The sequence below is a fragment of the Elephantulus edwardii genome, unplaced genomic scaffold (assembly GCF_000299155.1).
Source record: "Elephantulus edwardii isolate Elephantulus edwardi_28Jun2011 unplaced genomic scaffold, EleEdw1.0 scaffold00297, whole genome shotgun sequence".
Classification (NCBI taxonomy): Eukaryota; Metazoa; Chordata; class Mammalia; order Macroscelidea; family Macroscelididae; genus Elephantulus; species Elephantulus edwardii.
This window is the reverse complement of record NW_006400047.1, coordinates 383504-396949: the sequence shown is the minus strand read 5'-3', so window position 1 is coordinate 396949 and position 13446 is coordinate 383504. Positions and strand designations below refer to the sequence as shown.

The following is a 13446-nucleotide window of genomic DNA, read 5'->3' as shown; positions in this document are numbered from 1 at the left end:
TTAAGGGCTCTTGTACAAAGGGTCACTATGAGTCGCAAATGACTCGATGGCACATAACAACAACAACAACAAACAGTGACTCATTCAGTCAGATTGCCAGCTGTGCTATATACTTCTCTTAATATAAAGAAAATGAAAAGCTATATCTTTTTTTTTGTATGTAAAAAAAATATAGAGAAAGTGCAGCCAGAGTGCTCTTTAGGGGCAAATATGGCAAAGCTTCATTTCACATACTTTTGGCATGTTGCTAGGAGAGGCTTTTCCTTGGTTGGAAAAGTGGAGGGTCAGTGAAAGAGAAGACCCTGAACCATGTGGAATAACTTAGTGATTGCAGCAATATGTCAGGTAATGAGGACAGCACAGGATAGGACAGGGTTCAGATCTGCTGTTCCTAGGGTCCCTTTGAGTTGTACTTGATTGAACAGCACCTAACAGCAACAACAACAGTGGAAAATGTATGGCTATTTAGAACCCAAGCTATATTTCTCACAACAAAGTCAAACAGAACAGTGACGTTTGACTGCCTTTCTATGGAGGAATGCCACAATCTTCATAAATAAAAACATTCTTCATATAGTATGGTTGGGTTTTGGTTTTGATTTTCCCCCCCACTGTGCAACCTGTGTCAGTGCCTGCAGTCTATGAGCAAGGAAACCAAGTAATGAATGGTTCATGGTTATGGTTTAGTCTGGCATAGAACACTGTGAGACCCTTGGGGACAGGTCTTCCATGACGTATAGTAGATTTTATGTGCTAATACATTCAGTGATGGGAATAGAGGGGAATTTGCTCAACACAGTGGAAAGTATATATGCAAAACCAAGAGCCAGTAATGTTCTCAATTGAAAAAGATTAAAAGCATTCCCCTTGAGAACAAGACAAGGATGCCCACTGTCATCTCTTCTATTCATTATTGTACTGGAAGTATTAGCAATAGCAATAAGGCAAGACAAGGAAATAAGAGGAAAGAAACTGACAAAAAGAAGGTGAAACTATCTCTGTATGCAGATGATATCATAGTATACTTAGAAAACACTAAATATCCAGTGAGAAGAACTACTGGGCATAGTCAACCAATTCAGCCAAGTAGCAAGGTACAAGATCGACGTACAAAAATAATTTGGATTTCTCTACATTGACAAAGAGAATATAGAAATGGAGCTAAGAGAAACAATATCAACAGAAATGGAGCTAAGAGAAACAATATCAACTACAATAGTTAATCACAAGATGAAATGCTTGAGAGCAAATCTAACTAGAGACACAAAAGACCTATACAAAGAAAGTATAAACTGCTACATTATAAAACATTATAAGAAGAAACAAAAAGAGCTCTGAAGAAATGGAAGAATGTATCATGCTCATGACATCTCAACAAGAAAAAAATAACCCAGTGACAAAATGGGCACAGGGTATGGGTAGTCAGTTTATCAAAGAAGACATTCAGATGACAACAAACACATGGAGAAATGTTCAAAATCCCGAACTCTCAGAGGCAAATAAAAACAACTATGAGATACCATTTCACCCCAGCAACAATAACAAAGTTCCGCAGGGCAGCAAACAACAAATACTGACAAGGTTGTGGCGATACTGGAACTCTCATTCACGGCTGATAGGAATGTAAAATAGTACAGCCACTATGGAAGGCGGTCTGATGCTTTATCAAAAAGTTGGAAATAGAAATACCATTTGACCAGCAATTCTACTACTGGGAATATTCACTAAAGAAACCAGAGCCATGACTCAACCGTATGTATGCACACCCATGTTTATTGCATTATTCACAGCAAAGAGATGAAAGCAACCCAAATGCCTGTCAATAAGTGAATGGATAGAAAAACTTAGGAAACAGTCATGCAGTGGAATATTACACAACATTGAAAAACAGTTAACTTGTAAAACATTACAGAATATGGAGAGAGCCTTTAGGACATTATGCTGAGTGAAATATATCAGTCACAAAAGAACAAATACTGCATAACACTGCTCTTATAAAATAGGGGGCCATGGATTGGGAAAAGAGTGGCTAGATCGTGAACTGCAGTAGAACAGATGAGGGGAAGAATTGTCCAAAAGGAATATATGATTAGGCATTACATTTATCATAACAATCTGGAAAAAGGAGTGTATTGCAGAGAGGGCAGGAGGGGCAAGAGAGGGAGAAAATGTGCAACAATGAATTAAAAAATCTCACATTCAGTGAGCCTTTACTGGCTTTGAGAATCAAGAATGGAGATGGCTCCATCCTTTGTTCAACGTGTTCAGCAACTCACAACACAGTGGATAAAAATTACAAGCATAATGTTGAGCAAAAGAAGCCAGGTTCAAAAAGGTTTATCCTCTAAAGTTCCGTCCGTATCAATTACAGTGGTAGAGCTGAACGAATCTATAGTGTTAGAATTAAAAGTTAGCAGACGTCTTACTGGGAATAGTGACTGAAAGAACAGGTGAGAAAGGCATCAGGCTGCTAGTGTTTGTTTCGTTAGCTGACACTAAATACACAAGTGTATTCCATTTGTAGAAATCAGTTTCATGCAGTTTTGATTTGTCTACTTGGTGTATATATTAGAAATAAAAGGTTGTTTTAAAAGTGAATCATAATTTTCTAAAACTAGTCATAAATGCAGCATAGCTGTAGCAGCTCTACATTTGGTTAATATTATTCCCTGGTCTTATTTTGTTATTAGTGAAGAATTGTCTTATTCTTGCATTATATTAGAGCTGTTTCCTGCTTTCTAAAGAATAAACAAGTCTGTCTTGGATTAAGTGCAGCCAGAATAGGGTGATTCTTAGAGGCAAGGACATCTCACATACTCTAGAGGGGTCATCAAGTGGGGCTAGTCTATGGAAAGGGACTTCATGTTGAGGAAAGTGGAGGTCAGAGAAAGAGGGAGACAGACTATCAACAAGATAGGTTGATACAGTGACTAACAGTGGGCTCAAGTATATCAGAAATCATGAGGATGGCAAAGAATACGGCAAGGTTTTGATCTGTTCAGAGAGTGACTTCAAGCCCTAGTTGACTCAACAGCATTTAACCACAATAACAATTTCATGAAATGGATGAGGGTTTCTCTGCTCTCGCAACTCTGTTAGAGAGCATGCCAGGCTGTGAGGAAGGAGTGGTATTTCTCTTGTTTTCTTTTTCCTGAAGAGGAATGGCTTTCCTAGCAGAGCTTGACCCAGACAGCAAAAGTTGAAGGGAAAGTCTTGAAAACAAAGCTGAGCTTGAGAGCTCATTATAGAGGTGCTGATGTGTCAGTCAGCTGTGTGACATAGACATGGGGGAGCTGCTCCCTGACACAGGGAGCCATTGCAGGTGCGTGAGGCCCATGTTCAACTGTGGTCCCTGAGTCCTGCATCATCTTCATCAGATCCTCTGGAAGCAAATGTGCTGAAACAGAGTCTAAAGACTTTGAAACTTTTTTTGCTCACGTTACCCTTAGCAAGAGAATTTGGTGGTGGTAGGTGGGATGGGAGCGAGAATGTAGGATATATTCCCTGCTTATTTGAAAATTGACATCCAAAGCTTTTCATCATAAGTTTCAATCATTTTATTTTTTTAAAAGAGATAATATTGAATATTTTATACCATGAAGATGAGGATTAGGTGTACCAGAATCAATATTTGATGAAATAACTTAATAAAACTTATTAAATTCACAGCAAATAAAATACTCTGAATATGAAAGAAAATTTAAACCATTTTTAAAAATCTGCTTTGTCATGGTAGTCCTGCAAGATACTCTAGCACTAGTTAAAATAATGAACCTCTCCTATACCATATCTGCTGTCCTGATTTAAACTGAAATATGTGCAAGACAGAGAAGCACAGGAAACTCGAAGAGTTTTGGTTTTTAGATGAAATCCAATTTTGGAGGGGATGGTCTGTTCAAAGTCTTTCACACCCTGGAATATGCACCATAGTGGATTTAGGATAGTAACAAGTGCAAACATTCTTCATGTCAGGCAAGTAAATGTATGAAGTTGAAGAACTGAAAACATTTTCCCTAAAATAATCTGTGGATGTACATGTCTTGGGAATTTTTTCATGTTCCTCAGTTTGGAGACCACTGTCACAGCAAGTTGACCATGTACCCAAAAAACCCCAGATGTGCTGGCCCTCTTGGATTTCTCACATAAATATTTAAAGACGTCATAGCGGCAGAGTTACTTTTAGCTATTGTATTTTTTTTATTGAAAGCTAGACATCTTTCTTTTCCATGTATAAGCCCTTGAAACTTCTATAGAAATTATTTTAAATGAGAGATGAATCAATTGAAAATGCACAGTATATTTTTGTACATTTATATTTTAAAATGAAATCTGTCAAGTGAGTCTTTCAAAGTATCTAACTGGCCAGTTTTAGTTGAGTTAGGAAGTTTTAGTTGATTTTAAAAAGCTGTGTGAATTTTGGCAATTATACCTTATAGTTAACACCTTAAAGTAATTGTGTTTGTTTGCAAATGTCTACAAGTAATACAAAGCGGGAAAGATGAGTAATCTCCTCCTATGCGATTTACTGCCTCTGAACAGCCACTGGAGGGTCAGCTATTGGTTGGTTCTGACTCAGTGGTACACAACAAAGCAACAACATAGTAATACAAAGAATAGTGAAAAATATTCATTTTCTTTTTATTATTGTCTGTGGTAATAGAAACACTTCCCCTGAGCAATGTAACAAAGTCTTTTCACGTTTTACTAAATATTTCTGGAGAGCGAAAGATTTATTATACCATATATTTTCAAATCAGAAAGTTTTCTTTTATGATGTTTTAAATTAGGTTCTTAAGAGGTTTTTTTCCCCTTGCTACAATGTTTCTAAACAAACTATTTTCCATAGTACTACTACTGTTATCAGTAGGCAGCAGTGGACTTGAGTGTATCAGAGATTGTGAGCAATGGCACAGGATAGGACAGTTTTCAGATCATTTGTTCATAGGATTGCTGTGAGTCAACAACAGTTATTATCACTTGGCTGGCCTAGTGGTAAGAAGCTACACTGCAGTCCCAGAGGCATGGGATTCAAATCCATCTGCATCTTTGCAAGCGAAAGATGGGCAGGCTCTTCTCATGATATTTCCTGCCTCTGAAAACCTGCTGGAGGGTCAGCTATGGATCAGTTTCACCTCAACAACACACAACAACATTATTAATGTTAGGCTCTCATTTAAAATTACATATTACTTCATGAAACCATTTCTGTTTCATTTAAAGCATATTTAATTTAATGTCTAGTTGAAAGAAGCTGCCCTGCAATGCCGAAGGCACACAGTTCGAAGCCACCAGCTGCTCTGTGTGAGAAAGATGGGCAGTCTCCTTCCATGTGATTAACTGCCTCTGGAAACTTGCCAGAGGGTCATCTGTGGGTCCGTTTTGACTGCAGTACACACCACCGCCAACAGAGAAATTAGTACAGTAGAATAGGATTTCCTAATGGAATATAGACACTAGAACTTTATTTCTGAAAGTATCTTCTCTGGACCTTCAGGACAAGCCTGGAATTACTAGTTTAAATGCAGGTTCTTGGTCCCACCACCTGGAAGTTTGCTTTTATCCAGCTACTCAAGCATAGTGTGAGGAACCACTGTTATAGAACAACATTACTAAATGATGAGTGAATTATCCTTAATTGGAAGAGATACTTCGTGTGTGGTATTGCTATTAAATAGAAAAAAATAAAGCTGTTTATCCAGGCAGCTTATTCTACTTTCTTAACCATTAGCAGCCTTAATTCTAATTTGATTTTTCTGCCTTTTAACTATGGAGTTTTTTCTTCCTTACCTTTTAATATACCAAATATTCTGATCATTTATTGCACATTGTCCTACAGACTATTTACGAATAATATTTACATAAATTGCTTTAGAAGAGCAAGTGTCTGCCATAAGTGTTTAGTAAATTTTTAAATATCCCAAGTGATATGCTAAACTGACAAATATAAATCTTTTCGTTCAATTCAATAAAATAGAACCAGTGCAACCTCTGGCTTCACAAATGAAGTGCTGTAGAGTTCATTTGTCAGCCGTAATGGGCACTTGCACATTGCAGCAAGACAAACACACTTGTGGCTCACCTTTTTCCTAAACAAAAGGCTGCCTCTAGCCTCCTTCTTCCACAAACTTCCTGCACTAAACTTTGTGCCAGTGACATGAGATGCTCATTTTGATCACAATGGGCCATACTGTTGCCTCGTAGATCATTTGTGAAACTGAAGGTGGCTATTATAAAGTGACAAGTATGTAAATAACGTTCACCAAAGTTCTCTGTAAAATGGATTCCTTCCTTCCCTTTTCATTATGAAAGGAAACATTATTTCAGCGAAGAAAGTGCATTGTCTGAACTCATCAACACCCTCTCTATCCCTCCCCTCCCCATTTGTTGCAGACCAGGATGAAAGAGCAGCCGAGCTCAGCAGAGAGCAGAACGAGAAAACCATCCGGAGCACACAGACCGCGCTCCGCAATTTCCGTGAGTTCCTCATTTCCAAGTACCCTTCGGAAACGAGAGAGATTTATGTCATCCCTTGCAAGGAGTTGGATGCCTACCTTGCCTCCTTCTTTGTTGATGCCAGGCAGAAGGATGGGTCTGAATACGAACCCAACAGCTTGGCCAATTACCAGTGTGGGCTTGAGCGATACCTGAAGGAACACAGGTATGGCTACAGCATCACCAGGGATAAGGAGTTCAAGCGTTCGCAAGAGGCCCTGAAGCAGAAGCAGATCGAACTCCGCTGCAAGGGAAAAGGAAATAAGCCCCACAAGTCCATGAAGCTCACCTTTGCTGATGAACTCATTCTACGGAAAAGGGGGTTGCTGAGCCGGTACAATCCCGAGGGTTTGCTCAACCTCGTCTGGCTCAACAACACAAAAGCTTTTGGGCACTGCACAGGCTTCCACGGATCAACCTTGAAGTGGGGTGATATCCGGCTCCGAGTAACAGAAACAGGCCTGGAATACTTGGAGTGGATGGGACAAGACACTGGGGATCTTAATGCCAAAACCAAGAGAGGCGGCACAGACTCCCGCGTATATGCCACCCAGCATGCCCCCCAGACCTGCCCCATCCAGGACTATAAGGAGTATGCCCAGCGACGGCCCCCAGCCATGCGTTATGAGGATGCCCCTTTCTACCTGTCCATCAAGCCCGTGGTGAACTTGGCAGCTCTTCATTGGTACAACTGCCAGGCCCTCGGCAAGAACAAGCTGGCCAAGATGGTGAAGACTATGTGTGAAAAGGGCAACATCCCTGGCAGGAAAACCAACTTCAGTGTGTATCAGAGCTGCAGCACCTTGTCTGAGGCGCAGAGCAACCAGCTAGTGCTCATCTGTAACAACCTGAGCCAGCAGGCGGCCCAGTCAGTGGCGGGCCACTCCACCAGCGGCAACTTCATCCTCTCTGCTTCCTATGACTCCTCCTCAGACACGACTTGACTAGGTGGCTTGGGCAGGACCCCAGTTTGGTTACTGTATCCAGAGAAACTGTGATTATACACTTTTCCTCATCCCCCTTTCCTGTGCTCTCAGTGTTAACTAACTTTATAAAAAATATAAATCTATAATATATTTTTCTTTTTACAAACAAACCAATGGAGATAGTTTAGTATTCCTAATATCATATTTATAGGCTTAAGAGAAATGTACTTGTGAGTGATTATATGTAATTTACTGGTAGAAACTTCACAAAACTATAATGATTCTCAGGCAAGACAAAGTACAGAAGGAATTTTTTTTTTCATTGTTGTTTTGTTGGAGTTGTTGTTGTTGTTAATGGTCAAAAAGAACATTTGGAATTCTCCTAAATACTGTATCCTCAGATCCTCCTTGTTCTTTCCTGTCTCATTTTTGCCTTTTAATCTACCTACTTTTTTTTTAAATTTTTAAGTAACCAGGAGGAAGCAATGCTAAAACAAACTTGTATTATGTCTGATCAAGAATATGAAGTTATAATATAGGCTTGACATGAAATTATTTTAATATTTTTTTAAAAAGCATAATTAGAATTTTAGCACACGTGCCTCTTTTTTTACAATGTGTGAAAACCTGGTATTTCTAACTGTTATATTTTCCTTTTAGGATGGGTACTGAAATGGAGAAAGGGATTAAGGTGCCATTTATTTTGGAAGACGTGATTTTTAAAAATAATATGCAAAGTCTAACATTGTGGCAAAAAGACTGTTAGCTAATTTTTACTGGTATGCTTAAACTTGGATCATCAACTGATATAGAAATCAGTATCAATGATGTCTGATTATCAGATTTAAGAAATATAAAACCACTGAAGTGTTGAAAATGGTCCCAGACATTACATTATGTCACAGCACAAAAAAGAAGGTAGAGATTGAAAAATTATTACTAAAAACCTCAGTGCATTAGTTGATACAATAGCAAAATGACAACAATAAAAAAACAAACACCTCTAACTCATCCTCCTCAAAGCTCATATCCCCTGAATTATTAATTTATAAGCATTAAACTTTGGCCTCTCTCTAGAGAGTTACTTGGCTTTGTAGTTAAGATCAAAGGAATATTGACACTCACATTAGGATATCACATTTTGTTGCCAGATTTGGTTGAATTCTAAACATTCATGAAAATGTGCAATTTCTGCATATGTAATACATAAATCCATTAATCTTAATGGATTGCAGTTATAATGATAATAATTTTGGCTAGAAGTATTTGTGGTAGTTTTCCCAAGGCATTCAGTTTCATGTTTTAAAAGCTATGATGAGTTATTAAAAATACTTCAAAATTAGGATAAATTTTGACATTGGAACCAAAATAATACTATGTTAGGCTCCTATTTGAAACCACACATAAGCTCCAAATCTTAATTGCTTTATGGCTTTGGATATTTTATTAGGAGGTCTTTGTTTTTAAGGCACCCTCATTAATTCTTAATAGGAGGAAAGTAGGTGGTATTTTTTTGTATTAATTTTGTATGTGTTCTAATTTGCATTGTTGAATCACATTAGCTGAGCTATCCTCTGATTGGACAACTCTTTTCAATACTAAGTCATAAACATGTAAAGATCCATTCTTCCAAACTCACCTTTCCTATGGCTCAGGAATAGAAGTCTGCTATAGACACTGTGTTGGAATTAACTTCATTTTCATAAATTTCCTCCATAAAGAAAGATCCATTTATATGTTCATAAACAAAGAAGCTTACTGAGGAGGCAATGTTTTGCTTCTGTTTTTGTGTTAATATTGATAATTGTAATTTTTGAACCAGCATGTATATACCAGGACTGTGCTTAAATTAGTATCAGTTATTCATTAAAAAGTTAGAAAGCGCAGCTAAACCTAAAGGGAAAAAAATAGTGCTCATGAGTCACTATCCAGAAAAAACCACTGTTAACACTGTGGTAAATAGTCCTCCAGATATATATCAACAATAACATATTTATTTCTATGTGTATTTCATCCTTTCAACAATTGTGAAAACAAGGTGAGTTATCCTCATGTTCAGGATAATAAATTAGATTATAGCTAAAACAAGTAAATTAGGTTGTAACTAAGGAAATGGTTGCTGTCTGTCATCTCACTCCAGAGTTTGTTCTGTCTGCTTTTCTCAGTAGCAACACGGTCATTAGTTCCTGGTGATTTGAACCAGAGATGAGATCATGGATTAAAATGAATGTTGAATGATCTTTCATGGTGTCAAATTTGCCCTGTAATTCTGCATCTCCTTCAGTTTGAACCACAAGACTGTTTTCTCTCAATTCTCTTTATAAAACCTTTATTTTAAAACCATTTCAGAAATGCATAAAATGCCCTACTTTAAGAGAACTCAGTTGTAAAAGATTATTTTTACAGAGGTTACCACTCATTTTTTTGTGTCTGTGAAACAGTTAAAATGTGATTGTGAATTTTGTCTTTGCATCAACACATTTTCTTGATCCTTGATACATGTTTTGTGACAGGAAAGTAAGTTTGCCATGAGAAAGAAGGGTAGTATGCACTGATGAAGCAGATGTAAAATACTTGGGATCCCTATTATTGTTGCATTAAGGTACTAAACTGAAAACTTCTCTTTTCATCTATTGCATTTTCATCTAGACAGAACACAACTAAATCAAGATTGTGAATTTTTCTTATTTATATCTTGCTGTGCTAACTCAAAACCAGATAGGAACATTGTCACATTTAATTCAGAAGCCTACTTTCTGAAGAATGGCATGGTAGAAACATAAGCACATTTCTTTCTTTCTTTGAATTGAATTATCTGCAACTACCTTTAATTTTTTTTTTAATCTAAACAATACTGAGGACTCACCACTAACAGATGCCATCTTGTTTTGGATGGAATTTTAACTTTAAAAAAAAAAATCACGTTCAAGCTGTGGTAGAACAAGAAATAGATGCCAAAATCCTGTATGTGTTTTAGCAAACATCCCACAAGGATTAACCACAGGTGAATAAGCTGCTTTCCCGAGAAAACCTGTGGTTTATATAAAACTGATAAAGCTATATTTGCGTACTTTACAATTTAAGATCTGTGTCATGCCCAGATAGTCTCCAGGGCCCCTGACATGCCTGGAAGTTGTGCAGCATCTGCAGTGAAAGTGTTGAACTCATCTATCAGCATTTGGATGACGTAGCTGCATAATTGTCCGTTTCTAATATACTCTTGGGTGTGACCAGTTCTTGAAAATTTAAACACTTTGATCCTGAAAAAAAAAATTAAAAAGCCATAATATTTGAGAAAAGTTAGAGATATTCGGGATCTTCATCTAGAAGAGCTTATGCTTAAGAGTCTGCTTGTTAACTTTGGTAGTAGGGCGTGTCTGAATGTGGATCACAAATCTCTATCCGCTATTTGAAATAGTACGACTGTATAATACTTAAAATTTCCACTACATTAAATCACTTAGCATGGATCAGGCTTGTGTTGTTTCTCAGATCATTGTTTGCCAAAATTTTCATAGTATCAACTTACAGACCTCATATGTCTTAGCTTCCAAATACGTGATATTCTTTACCAGTGGTAGAAATGACAAGTCACATCAACAAATATTTACTGAACACTTAAAATCTAGTTCTTGCTGTCGAAGAAATAATCTATAAAAATTACTTTAATAAAAGTTTCATTTTTAAGTGACTAGCCTCCTCCCAAAAACTGACCTCAAAAATCGTACTTTTTATAATTTTTAAATTGTTTACACTCATGCACTTGGGACATTATTTATGAATTTTCAGTAGATTTGGAGAGTGTACTGCAAAATGCATACTACCGTGATAATTTTGTAGAGAATTGTCCTTAATTGTCTCTTTTAAAATCAATTAAGGTATAGGCATTTCTGTACCATTCTTTGTGCTCACATAGGTACACATATACATGAAAATGTATAGATTTATCTCCAGTAACTGTAATTTAATGTTTTTGAAGCTCCATCTCACATACTTTGGGCCTGTTATCAGGAGAGACCAGTCCTTGGAGAAGGATATCATGCTTGGAAGAGTGGAAGGTGGAAGGAGAGGAAGACCCCAGATGAGATGCATTAAAACAGCATCTGGGGTAATGAGAGTACAGAGATTGTGAGGTTGGCTCAGGATTGAGCAAGATTCAGAGCCATTGTTTATAGGGTCCTTGTGAGTCACAGTTGACTCCAACAGCTATCTGTTTACATTGCTTTTGTAGTTGATTGCCTTATGAGCAAAAGGCCTGAAGCCTTTCTATAACTATTGTCATTTATCAAAGTTCCTAGAGTTTCCAGAGGCATGTTGTTTAGGAAGTGAATGCCACTTCTGTCTAGGGTCTCTGAGAGTTCAGTGGCACCTAACAGCAATCACCATATACCATCGTTCTAATTGTTTCACTTAATTTTTCACAGTAGCCCTATGAAGTATCATCATTTCTCTTTTATAAATGAGAAAATTAAAATGAGTTGCCGATATCACAATTAATAATAACTACATTAGCATCTGAAACTAGACCCAGAGCCCATTAGTCATTGTGTTTTTGTGCTGTAGCTGTTTGTTTACAAGATAATTTGTCATGCTTTCTTATATCCTCTGGAAGTGATAAATTACAAGGGAAATCCTTAGTATAATAAAATCATCAATATTCATTCAACTCCAAATTGATTGAGATGCCACCACCTAGCAAGTATGTTATTCAAACCCCATTATTGACGTTATTTTGACATGGGACATAGGCAGGCTTGCCGGGAGGTGAGTTCCTAACTGTGTCTGTGAGAGTGAGTCAACCCCGGAGCTTACAGTTTTTAGTCTTTAGTGCAAGAAAAGACGTAAAGCCTTTACAAAGGTTGAAAAACTATGTACAGCAAGTGATGGTGGTTGTGTTCAGTTTTGTAAAAGCATTCCAGACACAGACACACACCCATCATCAAGACTTGAGACTCATAGTGACCCCACAGGACAAAGTAGAACTACCCCTGAGAGTTTCTGAGGCTATACATCTTTGTGGGAGCAGACTCATCAGAGTACCTGGTGGGTTTGAACCACTGAACTTTTTGGTTAGCAGCCCAGTGCTTATTCTCCTGTGCCATAGGCCTCTTAATCCTTTCCAAGTAAATTTACTAACATAACAAGTAGGAGTTGTCCTTGAGGCTGTAGTAAGCCAGCTAATTCCTGTAGTCCACAGTTTGTGTTCCCTAACCAGCAAGGTGTCATTTGTTTACATCAGTCTACCAAGGAGGTTGGCCTTGCTTACCTGCACATTTGGTGCCTATAGAGGGGTTTCATTGTTGCTACTTTTAAAAATATGTTCAATTGTTTTAAGGGAAAGGTTTTGAGGGAGGAGAAAAACCAAACCAAAAAAATATCTTTTGTATTACTCCCAGTATTTTGATTTTTAATTCTTGAGCCCTAATAAAGCTGTAATACTTCTATGAATAAAATCTTTCTACCAGGTAATGGAGGAAATAAATGTCCAAGCCTAAAGAGAATCTTAAGGGAGTAGGCAATAAAGATGTTTTAGAAAAGAAATATTTTTGAAAGCAATAGTTATAAACACTAAGAATTAAGGGAAATCTCTATCAAATTATTGTGTTTTTCCCCATTAGAATTTATCTGTTTACCTGCCTGTCTGCTATATGATAGGATATAGAGAATTGCTTATTAAAATGAACTATTAACAAGGGCAGCTGCTTTGGTTTTTAATGCTTGAGATTCAGACATAGCTTGTGCTCCCCACTTGGTTTTAGCTGTCAAGAATGCATAGCTTTTCATGAAGCAAAACAACCAAGCTAAGATAATTTTAGAGGTCCTCAACAATACTGAATAGAATCAGGCTAAAGAAATGCACTGCAGAAACCTTCCTGGTTAATGTATTATCTAGTTGGTATATATTTAATGAAGTAAGAGCAGAAAAGAGAGGATATATTAGCAGACTGCTAACAGTTCTGATTTGGGGTGTTGTGTTTGGTTTTTTTTCTTTTAAAAATTGTTTATTCTTTTTTTATGGTATTATTTT

At 37.3% G+C, this 13446-nt stretch overlaps 1 protein-coding gene across 3 annotated transcripts in view; it reads left to right on the top strand.

Annotated features, from left to right (window-relative positions):
- Positions 1-13446, top strand: part of KIAA1958 (KIAA1958 ortholog) — a 182544-nt gene that overhangs the window by 114874 nt on the left and 54224 nt on the right. Inside the window, exon 2 of one of the 3 annotated variants that reach the window (XM_006900841.1) lies at positions 6391-6474. The exons of the other annotated variants lie outside the window; for them this stretch is intronic. Within the exon in view, the coding sequence (XP_006900903.1) occupies positions 6391-6474 (84 nt within the window). The remainder of the gene's footprint in view (positions 1-6390; positions 6475-13446) is intronic. 3 annotated transcript variants of the gene reach the window in all.